This window comes from Acinonyx jubatus, chromosome A3 (genome assembly GCF_027475565.1).
Source record: "Acinonyx jubatus isolate Ajub_Pintada_27869175 chromosome A3, VMU_Ajub_asm_v1.0, whole genome shotgun sequence".
Classification (NCBI taxonomy): domain Eukaryota; kingdom Metazoa; phylum Chordata; class Mammalia; order Carnivora; family Felidae; genus Acinonyx; species Acinonyx jubatus.
The window spans coordinates 135,989,324-136,016,594 of NC_069388.1; the positions used below are offsets into that span (position 1 = coordinate 135,989,324).

Consider the following 27,271-nt stretch of genomic DNA (forward strand, 5'->3'; position numbering starts at 1 on the left):
GTTTCTTCAACGGTAAAGGAGAAAGACGTTGTGTTTTTGAATTATGTTAATGTTGTGATTAAAAGTAATCATAGCTGCGCTGACGGCCTTGAAAAGCTGGTGTGAGGGACTTGCACCCGGGGCTGCCCCCGCCCCCCGTCAGTCAGTATCGTGCCCTGTCTCCTGGCGTCCGCGGTCATTCCCACGTGGCGTCCACGGTCACCCCCATGTGGCAGCGACGTTCTCCTCTGTATAAGCACTTGAGGGATTCATCAGGGAGACAGGAACCCTGAAAACTTTTCATCTCCACGGCTTTACCACGGAGGTGATGGGTTTGTGATCTTTCATCAGTGACTCACGTGTGTGTTATCAGCTAGGGTGGCTTTGGCTGCAGGTGACAGGACACTGGCTCAGACTGGCCGGCACGTGATGACATTACGTGACGTCATAGGCAGGACCCCCCCCCCCCCGGTCACTGTGTCAGCCGCGTCCTTGGGCTACGAAAGACTTGGGCATCCTGCCCCAGACGGCAGTGTCTATCCTGGGCCTCCTCGAGCCCCGGCCCCCAGCAGGCCGCTTCCTGTCCGCCTGGCACAGCTGGTCACCTGTCCGTCCCTCCATCAACAGGAAGACACATGGGCTCCGGCAGCCACAACAAAGCAGCCCAGGCTGGGGGCCAAAACCACAAACCTTATTTGTCACGGCTCTGGGGGCTGGAGTCCAAGGTCAGGGCATCAGTGCGGGTCCTGGCAAGAGCCCTCTTCTGGCTGTGTGCTCATGTGATGGGAGAGAGAAAGACCACAGGGAGAGGCAGCGGTGGGGGGGGTCACGCGTGTGCCGGTGCCATCGCGGCCGCACTCACCTCCTCGTACCCGGAGGCCCCGGAGGCCCGGCCCCCTAACCGCGGCCGAGTGGGGAGTACGGACATTCAGCAGGAGAGGGCGCCCGCGCGTGGTGGCTTGGAGTGGGTATGGGGCAGCCTCTGACATCAAATTAATGGGGCCTCCTCTTCCTGCAGTGTGGTGTGGGAGCCCACGGGGGACGGGAGGAGAGTCATCTCGCTGGCCGACAGCCACATTCTGCTATGGGACCTGCAGGAGAGCTCCAGCCAGGCCGTGGTGAGTGACAGGGCTACGGTTTCCTGTGTTGTGTCGTTTTATATGTTTATTATATTTTATTTTTAAATTTTTTTAGTGTTTATTTCTGAGAGAGCGAGGCGGAGGTGGGGGCTGGCGGGGGAGGGCAGAGAGAGTGGGGGACAGAGGATCTGAAGCAGGCTCTGTGCTGACGGCAGAGAGCCCCATGCAGGGCTAATTTAAAAAGTTTTTTTTAATGTTTATTTATTTTTGAGAGAGAGACAGAGCATGAGCCGGGGAAGGGCAGAGAGAGAGGGAGACACAGAATCCGAAGCAGGCTCCAGGCTCCAAGCTGTCAGCACAGAGCCCGACGCGGGGCCCTAACCCACAAACTGCAAGATCGTGACCTGAGCTGAAGTCGGTTGCTCAACCTCCTGGGCCGCCCAGGCGCTCCTTAAAGGGTTTTTTTTTTTTTTTTTTTTTTAATTTTTAAATGTTTATTTATTTTTGAGAGAGACAGAGACAGAATGTGGGTTAGGGGCAGAGGGAGAGGGAGACACAGAATCCGAGGCAGGCTCCCGGCCCCGAGCTGCCAGCACAGAGCCCGACGTGGGGCTCTAACTCACGGACCGCGAGATCGTGACCTGAGCTGAAGTTGGACGCTTAACCGGCTGAGCCACCCAGGGGCCTCTATGTGTTGTGTTTTTAATGGGACCTATCGGCTGAATTGAGAATACACGTCTTGGTTCGTGTGTGCCAAGAATCCTGACGTTGGTTAGGAAACACTTAGTGCATGGACAGAGCCAGCAGTCAGAGAACTGTGTGATTGGCTGTCTCCAGTGAACGCTGTCTGGGACCCAGGCACACGTAAGACTCAGAGCCACAGGCTGACACATCTCTGCCCTTTGGCCCATTTGCCATCCTGACGCATTTTCTCATTTCCAGTGTGTTGTCTTTTCCACGAACGGACACTGGAAGTCTGGTTGGAATCCTCTTTTAGGTAGGAGCGGTCATAAAACGCTGATTTCCTGGTGCTCGTGACCTGTCAAGTTTCTGCGTGGGTTGTAAAAAGGGACGGTGACCTGTGACCCGTCTCCCCTGTGGCCTGTGACCCCCGGTGGCCTTACAGCTGGCCTTCTGCTCACACACGTGCTCGCGCCTTCTCACGGTTGTAGTCCTCGGACCGTGCACGTGTGGGACAGAATGCGAATATCGGCCAGAGTCCTCCAGCCGAACGGGACACTCGAGGGGGACCTCGTGCCCGGGGCTGTTCCCTGTGGACCTGCAGGTGTGTGGGGAGCTGGCCCTTCACCCCCTCCTGTGGCCTTGCTGTGGCGTCTGGGTCACGGGCGCAAGCCGCCTCCCGACCCTTCCTCCCACGCGCCTCTCGTGGGCGTTGCTGCAGAGCGGACAGGGGGCAGGAAGGGGCCAGTCCGTTCCTGCTGGACTGCGGGGGCCGGAGAGGCCGGGGCGGTGATGGGCCCTGCACGGGTGTGTGCGTGCACTCGGTGCCGCCCTGCCCCCTCGGCAGCCCGTCCTGAAGCCAGACAGGGACGCCTCTCCGGACCCTCGGCCATCTCGGAATGGCGCCATGTAGGGGGATTGATCTGTGACTTATTTTCTGCAGAGACCAATTTAGGCTCCTCTGCTTCGTTTTTATCCGCCGTCAGCAGTTCTGTCAACAGCACTTTGCGGCCCTCTGCCGGGTGTTTAATACGGAAACCTTCCTATGGATCCTGGCCACCTTCACACGCCGCTCCTCGGGGTGTTTATTGCTGGAGGGTGTCGTCTGCTGCAGTGAATTGAGTCCTGTGCTCGCTGCATCATTACCTTTTGCAATTAAATCGGAGGTTCTTTGCCATTTGTAATCATTAGCAGAGCCCGGGGGGGCCTGGGGGGGAGCTTCCGTGGGGTCCCGGCCCTGCCGAGGGCAGAGGGGACGCCTCCCTGTTCTGGTTCCCGCTCCTCTGTCTCCAGGGCCCGGTGGCTTCCAGCAGCGGTGGGAACAAGTAGCTTCCCAGGTGCAGCGAGCGAGCGGCCGAGCAGGAGGACGATGGGCGCCTTCAGAGTTGACTGTCCTCTTCCTTCCGGCCGCGCGTCCATGTGAGGGCTTCTCGAGGATGAACCCGGGGTCACCTGCTCGGCTGTATGCACCCAGGGGCACGGACATTCAGGAGTGCCTCTCTGAAGGAAGAGAGCGGGCGTCAGGGACACAGTGTTGGTTCAGAAATGTGGTCTGAGGTTGAACGCACACCGGGAGCATCGCCTGCACGTACACGGGGAGGAGCTGGTGGTGACGGGAAGGTCATTCGGTGCAGCTCAGGGCACATCCGCTGTGCCAGGAAGTAGACAACACGCGTTTCTCCTTGGGGACGGGGAGACAGGGACTGCCAGGTGGCAGCTGGGCCGCCCTCAGGACGAACGTACCAGGTAGCCGGGGCCTGGGACTCCCGGCCCCGGTGTCCCCCTCTCCCGTGGGAGCCCGGCTGTCCCCTGCCGTGCTGTGACCCCTCCTTGCTCCCGGCCTGCGTCCCCAGATGTGTCCCCGAGCAGAGAAGGAGGCTTGTGAGGCCATTGTCATCTCTGATGCCAACTGCTCAGCAGCAGCGAGGCCGCGGGCCAGCGGGCTCCCCTCAGAACCTGTTCTCCTGTCCTGGCTCTGCCCTCTGCTGACGCGGCCCAGCGCGGGGACCTCGCTCCCGGCCCCCCGGGCGGTGCGGGCAGATGTGGCCACTCCGCCCCATGCCGTGTCCCTTTGCTCTCTGCCCTTTCGTGTTGTCAGCGGGACCTCTTGCAGACGGAAGGTTGTCATCTTGCTTTTAATAGACCTAAGTTTTGGAGAGGTTTTAATAGGTTCCCAGCAAAATTGAGGGAAGGGAACAGACACTCCCCCCAACCTCACGTGCACACCTCCCACCATCTGCGTCCACCCCAGACGGACATGTGCTGCACTCACGGGGCCCGCTACACGGAGCTGTACTCCTTCGTCCCGTGTCCAAGGTCTCCAGTGACGTGGTGGCTCTTTCCCTGTGATTAGAGAGGAGGGTCGAGCACCCATTGCCCAGAGAGTGTGGATCCGTCCCGCGTGCCTGTGGTCACGCAGCAAGTGTGGACGGCTGGTGCTGAGGACACACGGGAGGGTTGGAGAGGTCCCCAGACACCCACCACGTGGCTTCGAAGCCGTAACAGGGCTCACGAGGTGTTTCCACAAATCTTTGTCCCTCGCTAATTGTAAAGCAGTCCACGTTCATGTAAAGAAAGACACAGACCTTGGGGTCACAGAATTCGACTCCCTCAGTTGACAGTTGAGAAAAGTAAGACCCAGGGAGCCAGGGGACGTCGTGGAGGCTGCAGGGTTTGAATGGCAGATTGGGGACTGCGGTTGTGACGCCGCACGAAGTGTTTGCCGTGGCCCCGCGTGCGTGCCTCTGAGCCACGTTTGCGCGGCCCCCCCCCCCCCGCCAGGGCCCAAGCCTCGGCGCCTGGCTGTCCCCACCGGCCTGTTGCGGTTTGTCTGCGAGGGCGGATGTGATGTTTGGAAACGGTCAAGATTCATTGGGAGGAAGATCTTGTAAATAAGGTAGCTTCCCAGGCTTTGTAAAACTGGTCCGTGCAGCACAGGTTACAAGTCTGGAAACTGGTTTTGTGGTGAGCCTCATACAAAGCAGTCCTACACAGATGAGAGCACTCGCTGCTTGCCTGCAGTCGGCGGGGCGGGCGGGGCTTCAGGCAGCGGTCACCGCGCTTTCTGTCTCCGGCTACTTGTTTTTAGAAAAAAGCCGTCTTCTTCAAGAAAACATGGGGCAAGTCGTTTGCTAAGTTGCATATCTCATGTGGCATGATAGCTACACATGGCTTTGATTTTGTAAACGTCGGAGACAGCTAATATTCTTTAATCTTCCAGTTAGATCTTGGAAGAAATCGCCAAATACAAAGAGCTAGGCATCGGTGTCTGGCAAAGTGTTTGCTTCCCAGGTTCTCAAAAGACTTCTTTCTAGTAAGAGCGGATGATAGAGGGGAGAGTATGTTGCACACATGGGTGTATTTAAGGGACGCAGCTGCTGCGGCTGGGGGAGCGAGGCGTGCGTGCCTCAGTGGTGCCAGGCGGTGAGCCCTGCCGCGGCCCGGGGCTGTCTGAAGAGGGGCACGTGGCCGGGCTTTGAATGCAGACGCACGGCCTCTGCCTTCCTGCACTTGGCCGCCCGGTTCTGGGGTCCGCAGTGTATGGCTGATTGAGTTTCAGTTCCCAGGCTGGCTTTGCTGCGATGGGCTGGGCCGGGTGTGGGCCGGCAGCCGTGCAGAGGGGAGCCCTGGCAGGCACGAGGCACACGAAGGACACACTGAAGGCCGTGGCTCTGTGGGGTGGGGGTGGGGCCAGGCAGCCTCCCGAGCTTGGGAGTCAGGTCCCTTTCCCACCACCCACAGGGTGACCTCGGGTGAGTTGCTTGGCTGCACTGGCCTCAGTGTCCCCATCTGTAAAGTGGGGACCGGTTTCCACATGTGTGAAGTGGCCCTTACGTGAGGACAGCAGGCCCCTCGGTGCCTGGCACACAGGCCTCGCTCGCCTGTTGGCCGCACGGTGGGGGTGGGGGTGGGGGCCGGATGAGCGTCTGGGTGAGTGGATGGGTACGGCGGCCGGAATACGCAGTGCTTAAACCTGGGCTGTGAACGAGAGTCGCTGACTAGGATCCCAGTGCGAAGGCCAGAGGTACAGGGAGAGAAACCGAGGTGCCGAAAAGCAGTCTGTGTTGGCTTGATAATTAAATTCCTCCCCTCAGAGCCAGCAGGGGGGATCACAACTCACACGTGAAGGGCGCGTGTGTGATCGCTGCACTGCTTCCGGGCTTTTGAGCCCACGTTACGTACAAGCTTCCCCCTCCCCAAAGAACGGCCTGTGATTAGATCTCTCTCTCCAGCCGGTCGCCGGAGTCTGGTTGGCGTGACAGGAGCATTGGTTACGTTCTAGTCCGTCTTGGTCAGGAAGTTGAAATCTGTGTTCACAACCTTTGCGGTGTCGAGTGTGGAGCTGAGGTCAAGCCTGCAGGTGTGGGAGCCGGACGCACGGTTTCCTCTGCAAAGAGAGCTCAGGTTTTAGAGCAGCAAAGGGGCAAAAGCCCTCGTAGTTCTGTTCTTCCTGCAAATAGAGTGCTGTTTGCAATACGCTAAAAATAACTTTACAACGGCCTCAGATTCCCTCCCCGGTGCTGGTACCTAATACCCTGTGTGCATTTTCAAAGACAGGCTGGCTCTGGTTCCCAGGAGGCCAGCTCCGCAGAGCCTGGAATGCCTTCTCCCGGGGAACAGAGTCCCTGCAGCAGTGTGGGGCCCGTGCAGCCACCCCCGTGACCCTGGACAGCTTGGGGCAGAGGGGTGGCAGGACCCCCCTCTGACTTCCTCAGGGCCCCTGTGCACACCAGCCTCGTGGCCAGCCCTCCTCTCCCACGCCTCTTCCACGTCTGACGGCAGTGACTGGCTGGGGCTGTCCTGTTGAACCCGTTCCCGTCACCCCATCGACCCTGATGACTCACCCCACGCCTTCCGTCCACCCCTGAAGACAGACCAGGGCTCCGGGCATTGTCCGGGCCCTGGAGGCTCTCATTTAATTTCCATGGCCCTGCGGGGTGGGCTCCTGAATAGCTCTGTCTCATGGGAGAGTTACCAGAGGGAAGCCAGGCTCAAGGGGACCATGCCACTGGCCAGGTCGCTTGGAATCACAGCTGGGGCTCATGCCCAAAGCTGGGGCTGGAATTTCCGGCCTGAGAGAGGCAGGGGACACCCGATACTCGAAGGAATGCCCCGTTGGTGTCGTCTCAAACGGGCACTGTAGGCGTGCCAGCATGCGTTTGGCTGCAGGACAGAAGAAATGACTTAAAGAGTGAGGGAGTTTGCTGTCTGATATGACAAGGAACGTGGCTATAAAGCAGCTCTGGGTTTGTCAGTCCAGTGTCTCAATAGCATCAGGACCCAGCCACTTGGCACGCTTCTCTTGTGCTGCAGTCACACGGTGCTGCTGTCTCCCGTCACGCTTGCAGGGTGACTGCGGTGGCTCCAGCCATCGCATCCAGACTCCCACATCATCCACAAAGAGCAGACTTCTTGCCTGCATCCTGTTTGTAAGGAAAGCCCTTCCTGGACGTCCCTCTGTCCCGTCTCCAGACACCGCCACGTGCGCCTGCCGAAACCAGTCGCCGGCAGGGACACAAGCCCGTCACGTGTGCCTTAGAGCAGCCCCCCAGTCTCTGGGGTGGGGGGAGGGGCCGCAGCCCTGCCATTGCGTCCCTTGCCTCCCCTCCTTCCACGGGGGGGGGGGGGGGGCGGAGTGGCCCTTTCTCAGCCACTCTCCCGGCATCTTGGGCGGTGGCCCGCACGTGCCTCTTGTCTGCTGTGCTCCTTCCACCGAGCCCGGCGCCTTGTCAGCCCGGGGTCTGGGCACAGAGAGTGCGGCTGTTGTGTCTGGAAACGCTTTGCCGGCTCTTCTTTGTGCCCACGTGGCCGCTCACGGCAGCGCGAGTCGCAGAGTTTTGTTCGCCAGACTTGTGTTTTGTTCACACGCTGGGGCGGGTTCCGTCTGTGAAGAGAGGTGTGGGGGGCGGCTCTAGTCCCTCCCTCTGGAGCAGGAGGCTCGGGACGGGGTCGTTGTTGTGAGTGTTGAAGAGCGGGGTGCCGCGTGAATGGCACTCTGGGGTTCCTGCACAGCTCTGTCTCCGTGTCACCAGGAAGCCTAAGCGTGTGCTCGGTCAGCCTTAGAACCTGCACGGCGAGGTCTCCTTCCGGCGGTCTTGCAGAGGGACCTCGGGCATGGCGTTCCCGCTGCCCCGGGTGGATCGTGCGCTAGGGAGCGCCCAGGTCCTGTTCCTGCCCCACCGCTGTGTGAGACATGGGGCGCCGCCCACCCTCTCTGGTCTCAGATTTCCCGGCTTGACGTCAGGGGGCTAGACTGGCCCATCGCTCGTGGTCTCCCCTGTCCTCTGGCAGGCGCTCGTGTCCCTTATCTCTAACAAATGACCGGGAACGTGGCTGCCTCCCGCAGCCCCCACCTGGCACGACAGTTTCTGTGACCGTCAGGGACCTGGAGGCCAGGCACCCCTGGCGTCTCTCAGGGGCCGCGTGCAGGAGTCAGTGTCTGGGTCTCATCAGAGGACTCGACCGGGGCGGGGGTTGTGCCCCACGCTCAGGATACCGTTGGCCTGGGGCCTCGGTTCCCTGCACGTGGGCCTCTGAGTGTGGCCGCCAGCCTCATCGAAGCCAGGGGGCAGTGGGGAACCTCACATGGTGTAGGACGCCCCTCGGCACAGAGGGCTCTGTCGGTTTGAAGGCCAATACCTAGGGAGGGCCCTGCCCACCACGGGCTGTCCAGCCTCCTGCCCTCAGGCCATCAGGCTGACCTTCCACGGACCCTGCCCACTCAGCCTACACCGCCTCCCCTCTGCCCTATGTCCGGTCAGGATGTGTATGTTTCCCGTCTCTGCCTCACTGTGCCTGCCTCCCTCTGCTTTCACCGATTTGAGGTGTGTGCGGCCCCAGAGGCCATCCCGGGTCCTCACCGTGCCCGGCCTGGCCCCTCCAGCTGGCCCAGCGCTCTTTCCTCTGGGATGTCCGGATTTCCGTTGTAATCTCTCATCCTGGCCGTGCCACGGGCTGGCTGGGGTTTCCTTGCAGTTACTACACGTCTGTACCTGGGTTTCCTCATCTGGGACGTGGGTCTGTTAGCATGTACGTCGTACGGCTGCAGTGACCTCACCAGGACAGGACCGCGTGGTAGCTGATAACCAGTTAGCGTTCCCACCGGAGGGAGCCTCACGTGGAGCGCTCACCTCTGCAGCAGGGGGGTGTGGTGCGGGCTGGGTCACCGACCCTCTGTCCACCTGTCCCTCTGCCGTACTCGGCGTGGCCGGGGCCACTCGATGTGCTTGCTGACGGCCGCACCGCTGGTTGCTGGTTGGTTGATGGATTAATTAGCAGCTGCCTTCAGAAAGCTGGAAGAGTCCGGAAGCTGGAGGCCGGAGGCTGGTTCTGCGGAGTGAGCTTTGGAAGCAGACGGTGCTCGTTAGTTTTGCCGATTTAACCTCTCTGAGCGGCCCTGATGGAATCAGAAGGGACACGAGTGCCGAGGGCTCGGTGACGAGGCTCAAGGGTCATCCGTGTCCGGGGCGATGTGGTGACGCTTCCCCACCAGCCTGTGGGCAAGTCCCCCTGTCGAACGTACATCCCCTTCTTCTGAAGGTGTGACCTCGCGTCTTTACCTTTCTGAAGCCTGCGGTGACGAGCCAGTCTGTGTGACAGAGAACCAGGGAGCTGTGTGTTGACTTCATTGTCCTGCTTGCTGATCTGATCTAACCCGTCCCCGGCAATGTGGAATAGCACCTGGAGAAATCTTGTTTGATTTGTTTTTTCCCTAAAGGAGAAACTGCGAGCATACTTCTTAGCCAGTGCCGGGAGTGCGGCGGTTGAAACCGGCTGGCCCGGCTGAAGCCCCCACGGGCCTCTGGCGCCTGGTGTGGAACCCTAGCGTCCAGGCCGCGATGCCCCCTGCGAAGCGGGCACCTGTCTTCGCCTCCCGCCTCGTTCTTACTCACGATCCTCCGTGGCGCGGCATCTAGGTCCCCGTCGTGAATCGCCCACCACTGTTCTGTGTCGTCTGTGGCTTGGTGGGGGTGGCCTGCGTGCCATGCGGGGTCCCCCGGGGGTTCCGTGGGGGGGCCACCTCCCACAGACCCTCAGGCCTCGCGTTCCCAGGGGCCCCGGCGCCCGGGCTGCTGAGACGGCCCGAGAGGAGCCGCGAGGTCTAGTGCCAGAGCAGGAAGGGCAGAGCCCCGCCCCTTCGGCTAAGTGTGCTGTCTGTTGTCCCCACGCGGTCCGTGTGTCCTTGTCACCCGCCTGCTTGGCCGCCGCCCACTGGTCCTGGTGGCACCTGACGGACTGGGCCGGGCCATGTCCCTCCCCAGGAATTTCTCAGAGAGTCTCAGGGTCGGCCTGGTCTTCTGTGGGTGTCTGCTCTGGGTGCCGCTGCCCCTGCCTGGGGGCTGGAGGGAGCCAGAGCAGCTCAGAGCGGGTGCGGACAGGCACAGGGGTGAGGGGTGAGGGGCTCTGGTGTGAGTCCCCACGGATGCTGTTCCCGACGTCGCCCCGAGACGCCCCGGGTCCCGGCTCAGCCAAGGCCTCCTGTTCCCAGGACCGCTCTGCCCCTCGTGACCCCTCGCCTGACCTTGCTGTTCCGCCTGTGGCCCCGAGCCGCTGCCCTTGGTGTCCCTTCACGGCCCCCAAGAACTCCCGGCACACGTGTGGGCCTGCGTCCACTGGACCAGCAGTGGTCAGCCTGGGAAAGCCTTGCGTTCATTCTCCATGTTCTCCCGTCGTGAGCTCGTCTGGCCTCGGCCTCTGTCCCCAGCCACTCCCCCGTCATTTCTGGGCACACCCCGGGCCTCCTTGGGAGATGGCTGCCCCCTGGGTGCTGTCCTGCCCTCCGGCCGTGTGACTGTGGTCCTGCTGTCCCCAGAGCGCCGGGGCTGGTCGTGGCTCTGCTTCGTGCATGCCTCGCCAGCACCGCATCCCCGTGAGTAGGACGGACACAGTACCTATTTCTTTTCTTTTTTTAAAATTTTTTTTCAAGTTTATTTATTTTGAGAGAGAGGCAGAGAGAGCACAAGTGGGGGGCAGAGAGAGAGGGTGAGAGAGCATCCCAGGCAGGCTCCGTGCTGTCAGCCAGAGCCGGACTCGGGGCTCGAACTCGTGGACCGTGAGATCATGAGCTGAGATCAAGAGTCGGATGCTCAACCAACCGAGCCACCCAGGTGCCCCCTCCCCCTTTTTTAAATTTTTGGTTTTTTTCACAGTACCTATCTCTTGCCTGGAACGGAAGTAACCCTTTAGCTTTGTGCCGAGAGAGGATTAATAGGTTGTACTTGCTGCCCGTGAAGGCGGAGCAGAGACCTCACCTGGGGTGTTGTAAGGCAAAGGCCCAGCTTTGCCAAGGAGAGGGCTTGGGGGTGGGCGGGGGCCAGGCCCGGAGCAGCTGGGTGGGGGCGAGGGAAGGCCTCCCCTAAACCCGGGAGGCGCATGGTAGTGGTGGCGGCTTGGGGGCCTGCGGGGAGCACGGGCACTGACCGCCCGGCTGTGCCCGGGGGGACATCGTGCCCGTGTACTGTCTTAGAGACGCCCCTGCTGTCCCGACTCAGGACGCAGCGGGCACTGGGCGCTGGGGCGCGTGTGCCTGGAGCAGCCTGGAGCAGCCGTGCGGACCTCGCTGGCCCGGATGTGGCCACCCGGGAGGCCAGGTGACTGAGTGGCTGGGCGGTGCTGCCTTCGGGCTGGAGCAGGCCAGCCCGGCACACCCTGGCAGGTCTCATTCAGCACGGGGGCTATTCATATGCTTTCTATTTTTGCTGTGCTCGGTTTTATAGCTTTTTCCAAATAAGGTGCAAACGTTTTTGCCTTTTAAGGGCAGGTGACAAAGACAGAACTCCCTAGTTGGTTTCCATAATGTCCCGTGCGTGCAGGATGTCCTCTCAAGCTTTGTGAAAAAAGGTTCACGTTACTGTTTTTCTCTTCTTCCCTTGGAACACCACCCAATTCCCAGCTGGCCGGTTCGGCGTCCCTGGAAGGGAAGGGACAGCTGAAGTTCACCGCGGGACGGTGGAGCCCTCACCACACCTGTACCCAGGTGGCCACCGCGAATGACACGACCATCCGAGGGTGGGACACGCGGAGCATGAGGTCAGTGGCTGTTGTGACTCGTGGGTGTGCCCTGGGCCCTGCCCCCTCTCCCCACCCCTCCTCACCCACGAGGGGGCGACTCTGAGTCCGGCGTATTTGGGTCACACAGCGTGTGTGTATGCGCGCTTGTGTGTGTGCGTGTGTGCCCTTGTGCGTGTGTGCGCTCTTGGTTTTGCGGGAGGCCGTGGCCCTCGCTTTGTCTCTCTGCCCCGCCTGGAGCTGGCAGACCCATCACAGTGGACGGGGTTCCTCAGCTGTTACTGTTCCGTGTGGATGTCCCTTGACTGGTGGCAGTTTGCACTGAAAACTAGGACTGGGCTTGTGTAGCTCCTCGCCAGGGGCAGGGTGGCCGCTGGGCTCCTGGTCCCCGTGATTAGCGAGCACACGGTGACAGGTGCAGCCCCAGGTTCAGTTTGGGGAGGTGCCTGTGACCGTGTCTGTGCCTTTAAGACACACGCCTCCCGGGTAACCGACTTTGTCATTTAAGTCATTATGCGCCGCAGCCAGTGGTTCTAATGGAACAAATAAGACTGATTTTTCTGTTCCAGGTGTGGTTTGATAGGCAAAGGAGTGATGGGGTGCACATCTGTTGCTGTGGCAACGGGAGCCGTGCAATCGTTCTTAAGATACAGTTTACCCCTCAGCACACCGTCATTTATCACCGAGGCGCAAATAGCTTGTGTTGCCTTCAAGGGTGGGGCACAACTTTGAATGTAGTTCTGCGGCCCCTCTGGAAACTCGGGGGCTAATAAATAATCAATTGCCACTTCCTCGGGGTGTGAATATTGCTTGAAGCCGGAAGCTGGAAGCCGAGGACCACGGGCCTGAAGGACGTGCTGCCTGAAACCCGTCTCTGTGGGTCCCGTGGCCTCCTTGTCCTCTGTTTTCACTCTTCCTTCAAGGGCGGGAAGAACGACAGTCTCTGGAGGCCAGAAACTCCGCGGCTGCTGTTGCAGAGCCCGGACAGAGAGCAGACGGGGTGTGGGTGGCGGCGCCCCGTGGGAACCCCCTCGCCCCGGTCTTCTCCGGGGACGAGCCCCGCGCCGTGCCGACTCAGCTCTCCTTCTGCCGACGGCTCTGGCGTTCGCCTAGCCGGGGTGCTTGTGATGTTGTTTTTGGAATGTACTGTGCTCTCGTGCCAAAATCCCTGCCACCAGGGCACACGGAAAGCCCTGCGTCAGGGCTCCGCGCACGTGCGGCTGTCCCCGCAGCGCCCTAGGACCTGCCACGGTGGTACTTTCATACATTTGCCTGTTGCACGTGGAAGGTCTTCGGGGTGGGCTGTCTTCTTTTAGGAAAAAGTATTCGGGTGTTGGAAAGGTGCAGGATACAGGAACCGTTTCAAGGTTTAAAGTGGTTTAGGGCCGGCAGGCCCAGCGTGGGAGTAGATGGAAGGGAATGACTTTCCCCACCTCGAGGGTGCGGGCACGCATGGCTGTCAGATGCGCAAGGGGATCCCACCCGCCGGCTCACCAGCGAGGAAGCCGGGGGGGGGGGGACTGGGGACGGGGCGTGGTCGCAGGCGAGGCCCGGTCACAGCCAAGCGGGGATGTGCTGAGAGCACCGTGGGCAGCGGTGACCTCGCCGCGTCCATGTGGTTTCAGCCACCCTGCAGCCTCCCTGGATGCCCTGCCCCTCGCCTTTGGGTGTCTGACATCAGAAGGACTCCTCGTGTGGATGGAATGTTCTCATTTCCCACCGTGGGAGGAGCAGCTTGGAGCGGTGGAAGTCAGGTTTCCGTTGGGTCTGTGCATACACGTGTGTGTGTATGCACGTGAGTGTGTGCCCGCGTGTCTGCACGTACAGATGTGTGTGCGTGTGCACACAAGTGGATGCACCTGTGTATGTGTGTACACGTGCGTGCATGTCAGTGCACGCACACTGTGGACGCACGTGTGTGCAGATATGTGCCCACGCGTGCAGATGTGTGGGTGCACGCGTGTCTGCGTGTACAGATGTGTGTGCGTACACGTGCCGTGTGACTGAAGTGAAAAGCGCCCCGTGTCTCCTGTGTTGCACTGGGCCGTGGTGGAGGTGCCCCCGGCGTCAGTGCCACGAGGGGCCGTGAGCGGATGAGGGACAGCCCAGCCATAACAGGCCCTGTCTCCTTCACTGCTCTTTATGCTTCTCCAGTTTTTTCTTCCGTGCCCGTGTCTGTGTCTCCCGCCACCAGCACCGCTGTGCTCCCGCTCTGCCGCCGACCTGTTCCTTTTCTCTCTCTGTGTCCTTCCAGAACTCGGTCGGCTCTCCCTCCTGTCTCAGTCTGTCCCCACTCCTCACGGCAGGGACAGCCCCTCTGACTCGCTCTCGTTCCCGAGGTGCTAGGTCACCTTTGTGACGGTTGTGAACCAGTGTCCCTTCCTCGGCTCGGGGGGAGTCACGGGTGTGCTCCTGAGGAAGCCTCGGCACAGGCCCGTGGCGGGACCCGCGGTCCCTGGAGGCTAGCCCTCCATGGGGGAACAGGAGGCGGTGCGAGTCCGCGGAGTGGAGTTTTCACGCCCGCGTCGCATTCCGTGTGCGCCCCCCCGCTTTCTCCCGCAGTCAGATCTACTGCATAGAGAACGCCCACGGGCAGCTGGTGCGGGACCTGGACTTCAACCCCAACAAGCAGTACTACCTCGCCAGCTGCGGGGACGACTGCAAGGTCAAGTTCTGGGACACCCGAAATGTCACCGAGCCCGTGAAGACCCTGGAGGAGCACTCGCACTGGTAGGGACTGGCTGGGGCGGGGCGGGGCGGGGGCTAGAGATCCGGCTGCCGGGTACTCTCCTGTTTGGAAAGGCCGCTGTGAACCGCTCAGTCGACCCGGTTTTACTTTTCCTAAAGAAACACTCATCCCGGATCCCAACATTTGGGATTTATCAACGTAGGCAAAGAAGGAAAACGTTTCGTCTGTGTTCTGTGGAAGGAGAGCCAGTTGAGACACGCAAACACAGCGTGCGTAGCTGTTCACGCGTGTTGTTTGCAGTGCTGGGAAGCTGCAAACGGCCCGAATGCCCATCAGGAGGGGGCCGGTTAGTCTGGCCGGTGGGGGCTGTGCAGCAGGCGAGGCCAGGAGAAGAGCTGTGTGTGCGGGCGCCGAGGGTCCCCGACAGTCGTTCCCGAGGCGTTTAGTGTTTACCGTGCGTCTGGTACTTTGTGAGCACTGAGAGAGCAGCTCTAGGCCAACGTGCGTGCCGTGAGCTAGTTTTCATTCCAGTGAGGCATGTGTGTGTGTTTGTGCACGTAACTGCCTGTGTGAGTGTGACTGTCTACGTGTGTGCACGCTTGTGTGTTCACGTATGTGCGTGTGTGCGCATATGTTCTTGTGTGTGCATGCCTGTGTGGACATATGCCTCTATACTTCGTGTGTGTGTGTGCCCTTGTGTGTATATGTGTGCGTGTGTGTGTGCATGTATGTGGAAGAAGCATCTAGAAGAACGGGATTGCTGTCAGGTGTCCTTCCTCAGGCCAGGGCGCGCAGGTCACAGGAGAGTTGGTTTCTCATGGTCTATATCTGAGTTCTTTGAATTACTTACCAGAAGCCACGTTTGTGCAGTCAGAAAATTAAAAACCCGAATGCTGGAGTAGAGTTCGCCAAAGTCAGCGAGCGGCTGTGATTGCTGTGGTCGAGGGGACGCCCGTCCTCCGGCTCGGCTCACCGAGCTCCCTGGGCGGGCACGTCGGTGGCACAGACCCAGAGCACGCTCGCGGCCCCGTGGCAGCGGTTTGTGGACGTTGCCCTGGGGTCTGGCTGACCTGCCCTCTGCTTCCGGCGCAGTCCTTGAGCTGAGGGTTTTGGGTGCTTCCGTTCGGTCTCGTGTCTGTTTTCCGGGACTTCAGAGAAGGTTTGCGAGTTTGAGAAACTCGCAGTGAGCCCAGCCGTCTGCTGGGACCTTCCTAACGTCGCGCCTTGCAGTCTGGGGTCGGCCGCCTGACGACCCCGCCGTGACCCCTCCCGGGAAGGTCCGAGCGCTGCTGGACCCGCCTCCTTGCCTCGCAGGGTGTGGAGCGTCCGCTACAACCACTCGCACGACCAGCTCGTGCTCACGGGCAGCAGCGACAGCAGGGTCATCCTGTCCAACATGGTGTCCATCTCCTCCGAGCCCTTCGGCCACCTGGTGGACGACGACGACCTGAGCGACCAGGAGGAGCGCCGTCCGGAGGAGAAGTAAGGGCACACGCTCCCGGGGGGGCGGGGCTTCCTCTCCCCGCCCGCCGCGCGGTCCGGGTGGCTCGTGGCGGAGGCGTCCGGCGGGTGGTCGGGGAGGCTCTTGCCACTGCCCGCTCGTGGGTCACGGTTCTGGAGGATGTCGGCACCCGCCGCAGGGGAGTCGGAGTCGGGTCACGTTGGCTGATGTCTCCTCGCGTGGGTCCTAGAGGAGATCTTTCCGGTGTCTTTCCGTCTCCTGACGGCCGTCACTGGTCTTTAAGCGTGCTCTCCGGCCTCGATCCCTCCGCCGTCCCCGTGAGCGAGAGATCGCCGTCGGCATCCCCTCCGCTGGCGTGGATTTGAGACGTGTGGCTCAGTTGGTGGCAGCGGCCCTCGCCGCGGCGGGCGTGGACTCCAGGCCAGCGCTCTCAGCCCCGACCCCCAGCCGTTCCCCTGTCCCGCTTCAGCCCGAGGTTGCACACGGAGTGTGGTCAACCTCGATTCCCCTCGTAACAGTCGCACCGCCTGGTTGCACGTTTCCAAAACACTCCTTCCTGCGCTGTCCTCCAGTCCTGACTGCACCTGCTCAGATCGGGGCTCGTGCTCCCGAGAGCGGCCCGGCTCCTGGGGGCTCGGGGCTCGCGCGGGTCGCGCTCCTGGTTAGTGACGAGCAGGGGTGCCCCGGCCCCAGGCTCGAGTCGGAGCCTCCGACTGTGAGCGGAGTGCGGCTGCGGCTTCTGTCAGCTGCGTGGAGTGTAAAAGGGGACAGTTCTTGTTCGTGGAGACTTGTCCGTGCGGGGAGCTGCCTGCAGAGGTCCCGTGTCCCGGCTCCCGGGGGGGACGGTGTGGAGTGGGCCCCGTCGAGCCCTGCCGTGAAGGAGGGCCGGCCCTTCTGTTGTGAGGTCCTTGACCGCTGGGTCGTCCGAATTCTTCCTGCAGCTACCTGAGCTCGGCCCAACTTCACTGGAGGCCAGACCTCGGTGCTTGGGGCCTCTCCCACCTTTGTCTGTCTCGTGGCTGCAGGTGTTCTCTGTTCAGGCACGTGGAGCCGCACTACGGGGACGCAGGCGCGGTCGCTTGGGGCAAGGACCGGCCAACCGCGGTGCCGCTGGCTTTGGCGCCCCTCGCCGGGACAGCTGTGCCCGCGCCGGTGGGACTCACGGCGTGCTGCCCTCCGCTCGGGCGGCTGCGGAGAAGCGCCTGAGCGGGGAGGCCGGCAGACGCGGGGACATCATCCCCAGGATCCCCTAGCCTTCCTGCTCCCGTGGTCCGTCCGCGTGGCTCACTGAATTCAGGAGAACAGAATCCCCAGGAGGGTGTTCCTGGGGCGGGTGTAACACGCCTCGCTGGGGCGCGGCCGGTCGGCATCGCCGGATGGCCGGCAGGGCTGCCGCGTGAGCGGGCCGGTGGGGGGGGGGGGGGGGGTCACGCAGAGCTGGATGCTGCTCGCCGGGGAGTGGCACCCTGCGGCGTCCAGGAGCGTGGGGTGCTGTCCGAGTAGACGCTCCCGCGAGAGGCGAAGAGAAGCGCCTGAGGGGCCCCTCCGAGTGGAGAGCGTGCGGCGTCCTGTCATCGTGGGCGCGCAGGGTCTGCGTTCCCCACGCGTGTAGCGGGTCCGGTCACGGTTCCTGAGAAGGGGAGCCGCCACCCCTCTTCAGAGGGCGGTGACACGGAACCCCGGCCGAGGGCGTTGCAGAGCCACACCGGCCAGCTGGGAAGGGGCCGCGCCGGCAGTCCCCAGGGTCCTTTCTGCCTCTCGTCACCCCTCGCTCAGCCCTCACGGTTGTTTCCTGGCCACCGTCCCCTGAACCGTGGCCCCTCGTAGACTCCCCGGCACCTGCTGTCCCACAGCCAGAGAAAAGAGTGTCCCGGGCGTAGCGCGGATTCCGTCCGCCTCTGCGGGGGGCCCGCTCCTCACGGCCGGGTGAGGGTCTCTGTGCTCCGGGAGGAGCGGCCCCGGCGGCCCCCGCAGGACGCGCCCCCGCCTCGCTCATGCGTGTCCCTGGTGCCTTGCAGGAGCCAGGAGCCCCCGCAGGACAGCGTCATCGCGACCTACGAGGAGCACGAGGACAGCGTGTACGCCGTGGACTGGTCGTCCGCCGACCCCTGGCTGTTCGCCTCCCTGAGCTACGACGGGAGGCTCGTCATCAACCGGGTGCCCAGGGCCCTGAAGTACCACATACTGCTGTAGCGCGTCCCCGGCCGTCCTCGGCCGGCTCTCCCACCCCCGCGTCTGTTCGGAGGCGGCTGTCCCCACAGGCCGCTCGCCGGGAACCGGCCTCACCTGCGTCCGCCGCGGGGCCTCGGCGAGGTGCCCCATCTCTGGGGATGGCGCCAGGACGTGCTGCCCGTCGGTCGCCGTCGGCCTTCTCTGGTCTCTTCGAGGGTGCTGGGAGGGTCACTGAAAGAAAATAGTATCTGTTTCCATAACATTAACTCCTGTTTCTCTTGAGATTAAAAGCAAAATGAGCAAGGCGCGCGGCCCGGGCTTCTGGCTCATTCTTCAGGAACCCTGCCCCGCGTGGCCCTGTCACCTGCTCTCTGCTCATTTTCTCTGGGCCCGACCCGTCCGTGCGCGGACCGTGGCGTCTGCGTGGCCAGCTGGGGGCGCTGACCGTGGCCGGGAGGGAGTGTCTCCCGTCAGCCTTGGCTGCCCATCCCGGGTCCTGCCCACGTGGTGCCGATGGCACTGGGGGAGGCAACTTCTTGTCCCCCAAAGCCACACGCCTGCCCTCGTGAAATCCCATGCCGTGGTGCTGACCCCCACTCCTCGGTGAGGTGGACACGGGACGTGTGGACTCGTGCCCGGTCCCCCGCCGTGGGCCCACGGGTCTGTGCTGCCCCCAGGTCGTGAGCGCTGGCTCGGAGGCGTGCAGCCCACCCTGCCCCTGCATAAGTGCCTAGGGGGGTGGGACACGAGGAGACAGGCCCCCATTTTCCGAAAGCACAGGAGATCCTCCACGTGTGTGTAAGTCCTTCAGCCGGAACGAGAAGGCCCATCGGAGCTGCCCCGACGTCCCCCTCCAGGTTCTGGCCGCGGCGGGTCCGGGCCAGGAGGGTAACCTCGCTGCTGCTGCTTCTGCCTAGTGTGCCTGCCCCTCCGTGCGGCCCTCAGGGTGCCGTGCACCTGCTTCCCGGGCGAGACCGTGTTTGCTGAGAGAGGCCGGCCGAGCCGCCCGTTGGATCAGGGACCAGAGCTCTGTGGACTCAAGAGGACACGTGGGCCGCTTGCCACGTGGTGCTGACCGAGGTGGCGTCGAGATGCCGGGAGGGCGTCAGTTTCTGGATGGACCTACAGTGGGGCCGTCAGTTTGCTTTGCTGACAGATTACAAGTAGGCGAGGGGCCAGGACAAGAGTCACGGAGGGCCCAGCGTTTGGTCAGAGCGGCCAGGACGGTTGCTGGGACAGGAAAGACCCGGAGAGGAGCAGGGTGGGGGTCGGAGATGGGAGCCACCTGCCGACTGCGATCTGTTAGTGCAAGATGCCCGTGGAGCCCAGTGGCCATGCCCACCGGCATTTGGATACTTGAGCCGAGCTTCTGGAGGGGTCGGGCTGGCTGCGTGGGGAGCGGAGTCTGTTGTCTTGGCGGCTGCCCCGGGGCACCCGCCGTGGGGTTGGGATGGGGAAGACCAGGGCCGAGCCCCACGTGGAGCCGGGGGCCAGGGGCCCGCGGGGGAGGGAGGGGAGCACTGGGGGAGGTGCACGCGACCCAGCCCGTGGCACGTCCCGGAGGCCAAGTGAAGCGGGGGGAGGGCCCGCCGTCAGGTGCCGGGGGCACGCGGGGCATGCCGGGCCGGCGGCCTGGAGGGCCCTCGCGCTCTCGCACAGCTGCGGCGTCTGGAATGGGGGTCTTGCTTCCCTGGGTTCTTCCATCCCGTGTCTCTGTGGAGACAGCAAACGCCCGGACGCCGATCTTGTGTCTGAAGATAAAATACTCATCGGACACGTGGATGGACGCTTGAAATACCACTTTGATTACACGTCGAGTTTTTGTGGCATTTGTGACAAATGCAAACTCTCAATTCCCTTAAAGCGTCGGAAGCCAGAGCTGAGTCAGTTGTGGGGTGGGGGTGGGGGTCTTGGGCGTTAACAGCAGTAAATACAGGACGAGATCCATTCACTCAGTCCCTAAGCTGACATCTGCCTCTGTTAGCTTCTATGACACCCTTTTGTCTACCACAAGAGAACTAGGAAAGCCATCCAGAACCCCAGGGGTCAGAGCTGGTCCCCGATCCCCCACACGGTGAAACCATTCTGCACTTTGCGGCCCCAGGAAATGATGGCGAGGTGATCGGCTGGTGTCCGTTGAGTCCTGGTGGCTTCACAGGGACGCGGCCTGCAAGCTGTGACCCGAAACGCCACCTCATAGGTAGGAGCACTTCGAGAGTGGCGATTCAATCAATCAATCAATCAATCAGTCCACTAACCCTCGATCACCGGGCTCTGACCCCAGCCTGCTTGTCCACTGGTGTCCCGCATCTCTGCATTCGGGGGCGTCCTGTGTCAGCCTCCCTGTCGGGCTGCATGACCTCTTCTTGAACACGCTTTTCCTTCTGCATCTGGCAAAACCAGCCCCAGTGTCCCCCTTCTGGAGGCCTCCCTGACCTCCGCAGAATCAAGCCGACGTGGCTCCTTGGAGCCTCTGCAGGAGGGAGGAAAGTGCCCTGTTTCTGCCAACGTTGGGCTCCCTGCCCGCGATCGGGTGGTGGGTGGGCCCGCCGCTCCCCCGGCTCATAGGTGTCCAGGTTGAGCATTGCATTACTGGCTTGGTGCTCCCAGCCCTCTGCGGACCCCAGCCCCTCCCAGTGGTCCTGGCCCTCCTGTCACCCGCAGTGCAAGGAAACCGGGCCGGGTGCTGGGCTCCCCACACCCCGTCTCACACGCCTCTCCCTGGCCTGTATGGGAAGAGTTATGGTGGCACGTGTGGCCGTGTGGCCTTGTCCATCCAATCCAGCAAGGGTGTATCGAGCTGCTGCGTGAGGCACAGCCCTGGGGACGGGAGGAAGGACCAGCAGGGGTGCGGCCCCTGCCGCCAGCTGTGCGCACACCCGGGGGCTGGGCTGGGGCCACGGCCGCCCCCCAGGTTGCACCAGACGTGTGGTGGGTGGGAACGTGCCCTCGAGCAGGGAGTGGAGAGGGCCTGCGGTGGCTCAGCCCGGGGGAGGCTGGCAAGCAGGTGAGAGAAGCGGAAACTTGTAGCCAGAGAAGCAGGTGCCGGTCGGCCCGGGAGGCTGCTGTGCAGAAGCGGAGGGGGTGGGGTGGGACGGGGAGGGGAGCAGGGGCGCCCCAGCGGCACCCCTGCTGGCAGGCTGTGGGCGGGGAGTGGTGTGGGTTCAGTGGGTTGAGCGTCTGACTGGTGGTTCTGGGTCAGGTCACCGTGGTGTGTCGGGCCCTGTGTTGACGGTGCCGAGAGAGCTTGGGGTTCTCTGCCCCTCCCCAGCTGGCGCACACGCGTGCTCTCTCTCTCTCTCTCAAAAGATAAATAAACTTAAAAAACATCACCGAAAGGAGGTGCAGCCATACCTTCCTTATTAGCCCCGCCCCTCTGGAGGTCGGAAAGCGTTTCCGCAGGTGTCCTTGCTGTGACACCTGCCCTCGACCCAGCGGGCAGAGCACCCCCACCCCAGGGGTGAGGGGAGGCGGCTCCACAGCCTTGCGGCGGACTCTATCCCCAAGAGCTGGCATCCCCTGCCCGACACGGCCGCCACCGCATCCCGTGGCCCCGGGACCACTGCTCCTGTAGGATGAGCTCAGTCCAGGGTTCTCCCTCACTCACATTTGGCTCCTGCCCCAGCGCGTGAGGTCCTTGTTTGCGGGGCTGGGGGCTGGGAGCAGCCACCGCGGGAGCCCCGGCCTGCCCTCGGCCGCGGGTGGGTGGCCTGCACACGTGCAGAGGCCCCTCCTGCTGGAGCTGCAGACGCGTCGGCCCACACACAGGTGCCCCTCATTCCCCCAGATGAGAATGACAGGGGCAGGGAGACGTGACACACAGCATCCGGGTGACCATGCCCCCTCTAGGTAGAAGGTGGAGCCTGGTGGAGCAGGAGCTGCAAGGGTTGTCGTGGGGGCTGGTGGGGCAGGGTGGGGGAGGGGGAGGGGGCGGGCGTGTGCCGGGCCAGGGGCGGGGCGGGGGCGGGGTGTGGGGTGGGGGCGGGGCGTGCCTGTGCAGGGCCAGCAGACCCCAGTGGCTGCCATCCTTGGGCCATGCCGGTGCCAGAGCGTGGCCACTCGGGGTTGGGTAACTCTGTCCCGCGACCCCCGGGAAGCAGTCAGGAAGGGGAGACCCCGGAAGACTGGGGCCGCCGGGCTCCTGGGAGGGACGGCGCAGGGGCCAGGCTGCGAATGCCGCGGCCCAGCGTGGGTTTGAGCCCCCGGGAACGAGGAGGGGGTGCCTCGGTGTCCCGCTAGATGTCCTGTAGCTCTGAGGACGGAGGTGTCAGGCCAGAAGGGGGCGGAGGAGGGATGGGTCTTCCTGCGCGGCTGCTTTGGCCTGAAGTGGGGATTGCGGGTCCAGGGTGAGGCCCGCAGGGGGGCGGCCGGCGGGCGGGTGGGGAGGGCGAGAGACCCTGCGCTCTGACTCGTTCCCTGCGGCCCGGACGGGCGGGGGAGGGGCGGGGGTGAACCTTCCCAGTGTGAGTACCACGCGGCGGGCGGCGTCAACAGCAGGTGTCTGCTTCTCAGGGCCCCGGGGACTGGAAGTCTGAGGTCCGGCGCCAGCGTGGCTGTGTCCCGGTGAGGACCCGGTTCCCCGCTCGCCGTGGAGTCTTCTTGCCGTGTCCTCACGGGGAGAGGGAGGAAGTACGGCGTCTGGGGTCCCTGTTCCCAGGGCACCGATCCCACACGCGGCTCCCGCTGTGACCTCATCACCCGACACCGTCACCTGGAGGCTTGGGGCTTCGACACAGGAATTCGGGTAGGGGGGTGCCCAGGAAGGAGGAGAGGCCGGAGAACCGACCCCTGCGAGACGCCGGGGCCGCACGCCGTTTTCTCCAGAGGAGCTTCTCTGGCCAGAACTGCCCAGAAGCCACACCGAGATTCTGACCCAGCAGCTCCTGGTGGGCCGGGACCCACCTCGGGAATAGGCCCGGGGCTTCCCGCTGGGCCCAGCCCTCGTCTGGGAGATGCCGCCGCGACGTCCTCTCCTCCCGGCCCCAGGGCGTGTGCGGGCGCAAAAGGAGACGCCGGTAAGACCCTGCTGCTTCCCCGGCGGGGCCTGCAGGGGCGTGGGGAGGAGAGGAACCAGCACCCCGGCCCTCCGGCCCCGCGTGGCCCGCCCGGCCCAGGCGGTGCCGACAACTGTGACGACCCATCATAACCCGTCCTGGGTGTCGTCGCCCGAGAGGGCCTCCGGGTCGAGCCGCGGCTGACCTGCGCGGCCACATCTAAGGACGCGCCTGGCTCGCTGCTTCTTCCGGGAGAGAGAGGCCTGAAACCACATGCCGGGGGGACAGGGCGTCCCTGCAGGGCTCCCGAGGTGCAGCCGTGCGGTGGCAGCCTGGGGCCTCGGGCTGCGGGCTGAGGTGGGGCGGCTGGGTTCACGCAGGGTTAGCAGGCCGCCTGCGGGCCGACTGTGGTCCTTCCCTGGCCAGTCCTCCCGTGCGTCGCTATCCTCCCCTGCGTCATAGTCCTCACATACTTCAGGGTCCTCCCGTGTGTCACGGCTGGTCCTCCCTCGCGTCACAGCCGCCCCCCCCACATGTCGCGGTCAGTCCTCCCACGCGTCATGGCAGGTCCTCCCGGGCGTTCCTGCAGGGACGCCTGCTGCCACCGCCTGATTGAGTGTCAGGTGTGGCCCATAACTCCTGGTTCTTCTGCACACGCCTGGCGGCTCCTTGCAGAGCCTGATGAAGGACGTGCCCTCGTTGAGAATCCCACACTTCCCACCCCTGGTTGGCCACACTCCTCAAGGCCAGGTGGACGTCTGCCTCCCTGGCTGTTAGAACAGCGTGTTCTGGGTGTTTCTAGGTTCTGACCCTCCTGATATGATGCACGTTGTTTAACAAATGTCAGCAGTGGGTGTCGGTACCTGCCGGCTAATTACAGGGAAGGGAGGGGCTTGTTGTGTGTGGGGCAGGTAGTGGGGCCGGCCTGGCGGGGGCCAGTGAGGCAGGCACTGGAGGCAGGTGGGGGGGCAGTGGGGCAGGCACTGGGCAGGCGTGGGGGGGGGGGGGTGGCGCTGGGGTCTTACCGGGGTGGGGATGGCTGTGACTTTGCCAAAGAGGACCAGGCTCTCCTACCCGAAGGGGCTCCAGAGCGTCAGGTGGGCAATGTCCCTGTGACGCTGCATTGGAGCAATGGTTCTTTGCGTCTTGGGGGTCCCCAGGCTGGGTTAACGGGGGGCGGCGCCCTCTGTGCGAGGTCCGCTTCTCCGGCATCGCTGCCGTGTGCCCAGCCGAGGGACCCCCAGCAGGGTGTCTGTGATTAGGAGCCCCCCACTTGCCTTTGGCCCACGACCACCATTCCCTTCCCAGGCATGGGTCTGGGGGGAGAGGCCACGACCTGGGGGCCTGACGGGCCACAGAATCCTGCACTGTGGTGGGCTCCCCGTGAGGACACCGTGGCCATCACCGCTGTCACCGAGCTTCTCCTTTGGGGGAGGGGAGGTGCCATATGCAAATCCGCACCAGAGAAATGGGGAGCAGGACCGAACCCTCAGACCCCCCAACACCACTGTTAAGGCCCCAAGTTGCGGCGGCTCACACAGAAGCCCACGTACAAGGAAAAGTGTCCTTGGTGGCCCCACTTTGGGGGAGTAGCAAAGGCCACGTAGGGCCTGGTGGTGGGCTTGTCGTGTGTGGTGGTGTCTGTGGTGCAGGGTTGGGGTGAGACGAGCAGAGCCTCGGGTGGGAGGGGAGGAGAAGGAGCCACCTTGATTCCGTTGCCACGAGCCGTTGTGCGTGAATGAGCTATGACCCACGACGTTTATGTGGCCGGTGGTCCAGAGGGAGCAGCCGAGGTGCAGGGGTGAGTCCTGGTCCCACAGCCGAGGACCCAGGTTCCAGGAAGTTAATGACTGAAGCCCCCTCCCCCGCCCCACTTCCCGGGCAGCTGGAGGGGGGGGGGGGGTGCCAGGGTGTCAGCACTTCTGATACTGTCACCTGTCTTCCAGGGGCGTTGAGACGCACCCCTCCTGGCTGATGCCCCTTGTCTGGAACGGCAGGGCCACGAAGGAGATGGGGACATTGTGTGGACGGGGAGGCCTCGGGGCTTAGCGGAGTCTGCGGCGTGCAGTAGGTAGGACCACGGAAAATCGCAGCCACCAGAGGGAGCCTGACGCGGCCCCCAGAGTCCCCGCTGTGGCCTCAGGGGCAGGAAAGCAGGTGGCTTCCCAGGGCCGCGGCCGTGTCGGTGTCGGGGCCAGTGCCCTCCGCCGCCGTGACCTCGGGCCCCCTGTGCCCCCGCCCGGCACTCGGCCCCGCGGCCCCGGGAGGACGGCTTTGGCTGGAGGAGCACTCGGCCCTTAGGGGCCTGTTTCCTGGGCCGCTTTCCCCCGCTGCTGTTGTTTTGAGGCAGCGATCGGCGAATGGTATTTACCGTCACCCCCAAGCCGCAGAACCAAACCCGGGAAAGGAGCTCGACAGCTTTTCTGCTCAGCAGCTGGTTTATTTTAAACCGTCCAAGTTGATGGCCCGGTCCACTTTTCGATGTAGCTGCGATGGCATTAGGAGATTTAGACGTGATTTTTACAGCGTGAAAAAGAAAAATAGAGTTGAATATATGGTAATGATGAATCCTTCAAGTTTTGTGTCTAAAATTGCTTCCAGGCATGAGTTATTGCCTAATAATTCGTGCCCTGTTGTGTCTTCCTGCCTAATGAGCGTGTGGAGGACTGTTGTCGGGATCGCCGCTGCCTCGTCGGCGGTGCGGCTCACGCTGCGCGTGCGAGGCGGCCCAGGGGGCGCCCGGCCGCTGTGGGGGAGCTGCCCGGGTGCCCACGGGGGGCCGGTCACAGGCCCGCTGCTCCCCAGGCCGGCAGGAATAGCTCTGTGGGCACAGCCTTCTCCTGCCAGAGGACGGGCTCCTCTCCCGGAATCGGCCCGCAGGGAGCGTTCGTCAGACGTGGCCCGGGCCACATCGCGTGTAGGTGACCGCGGCCGTTCCCGTGAGCTTGGCAGATCTCACCCCTGCTCCACGCCCAGCATGGCTCCTGGGGTCTCGGCTGAGCGGGGCCCGTGCCTCAGGACAGGCTCGCGAGCCGCGGCCTGCACTGGCCAAGACCTGAGTAAGCGCTTCCCGCCGGCCCGCTCTCCTGGTGTCCCCGGTGGCCCTCAGTTCTGACGCCGTCCCTCCCTTCCATCCTCGGGACGCGGCACGGGTTCCTTGAGGACAGAGGCCACTGGACAGACCTCAGCGTTTGCGGCCAGTGCACTCGTGGACTCTGGGCCTGTCGCCGTGGGCAGGAGCATGTGGCAGGTACGAGGGAGGCGGTGTGTGTCTGCAGTGTCACGTGGGGGTGTGAGGGCTCCACTCTATTCTGAGGAACTCACACGAGACGTCTCCCGAGTCGTGGGAGGCAGACGCCTGACCTTGGGGCCGGTGCCACGTCCGCCGCCCTCGGGCATCAAATCCGTGCTCCCGGTCGCGTGAGCAGAGCGGCCCACGGCCCGTTGAACACGGGGCTTGGTGGTTCCCCCATGGAACCAGGCTCGGGGGCCGGGGGGGCTCGTGGCCAAATACTCCCGGCCCCTCCGGAGCGGTGGCTGCGGCACAGCTGTCGCGGAGGACGGTTGGGTACACAGGCTCGTGGGTACACAGGCTTGTGTGCCTGTCTGTGTGCAGAGACGCTGCAGCGGGCCGTGGGGGAGAATTCATCGTTTCGCATTTAATCAGACAGACGGAGACTGACGGCACACGCGAGTGCCGAGGACAGCACGCGGCGTGGGCCCCGTGGGCCCTGAGGGTCCCCAGCGCTGCTCACCCACAGGGCATCTGGCGGGAGCGGGGGGCGTTCCGCCCCGGCTCACCCGGGTCAGGCCAGACCCCAGGATGACCTCAGGTGACCTTGCAGTGCAGCCTGGGAGCGCATCACACGCAGCCGGGAGCACGTCAGCCTCGGTGGCCGTCACCTGCCGTCCCCTCCTCCTTTAGCGTCGTTTGGTGCCTGGAGTGGGGTTTGCGGTTTTGCAGCCAGAGGGCCGAGTTGGGTCACGACTGGGCCCCTTTATGAACCGGGACACGTTGGGCAATGTCCTTGTTCTGGCTGATAGCTGCCTCGTGAACAGAGAGTAGGGCCCGCCTCCTGAAGGCGCAGGTCACGTTGTCTGAGGTGCGGACGGTGCTCGAAGGAGTACCCGTTCAGTAATCTCATCTTTCCTATTCCCAAAAGCACCCGTGTGTCAGCTGCTCTGCGGGCTGCCCGGGGCGGCTTCT

At 63.2% G+C, this 27,271-nt stretch overlaps 1 protein-coding gene across 6 annotated transcripts in view; it reads left to right on the plus strand.

Annotated features, from left to right (window-relative positions):
* EIPR1 (EARP complex and GARP complex interacting protein 1) overlaps positions 1–18,195 on the plus strand; it is a 120,349-nt gene extending 102,154 nt beyond the window's left edge. For all 6 annotated transcript variants that reach the window (XM_027077789.2, XM_027077788.2, XM_027077790.2 and 3 more), the window contains 5 exons: positions 998–1,097; positions 11,632–11,768; positions 14,310–14,477; positions 15,751–15,918; positions 17,917–18,195. In XM_027077789.2, coding sequence (XP_026933590.1) covers positions 998–1,097; positions 11,632–11,768; positions 14,310–14,477; positions 15,751–15,918; positions 17,917–18,091 — 748 coding nt within the window. In that variant the 3' untranslated portion in view covers positions 18,092–18,195. The remainder of the gene's footprint in view (positions 1–997; positions 1,098–11,631; positions 11,769–14,309; positions 14,478–15,750; positions 15,919–17,916) is intronic.
* The last annotated feature ends 9,076 nt before the right edge of the window (positions 18,196–27,271 follow it).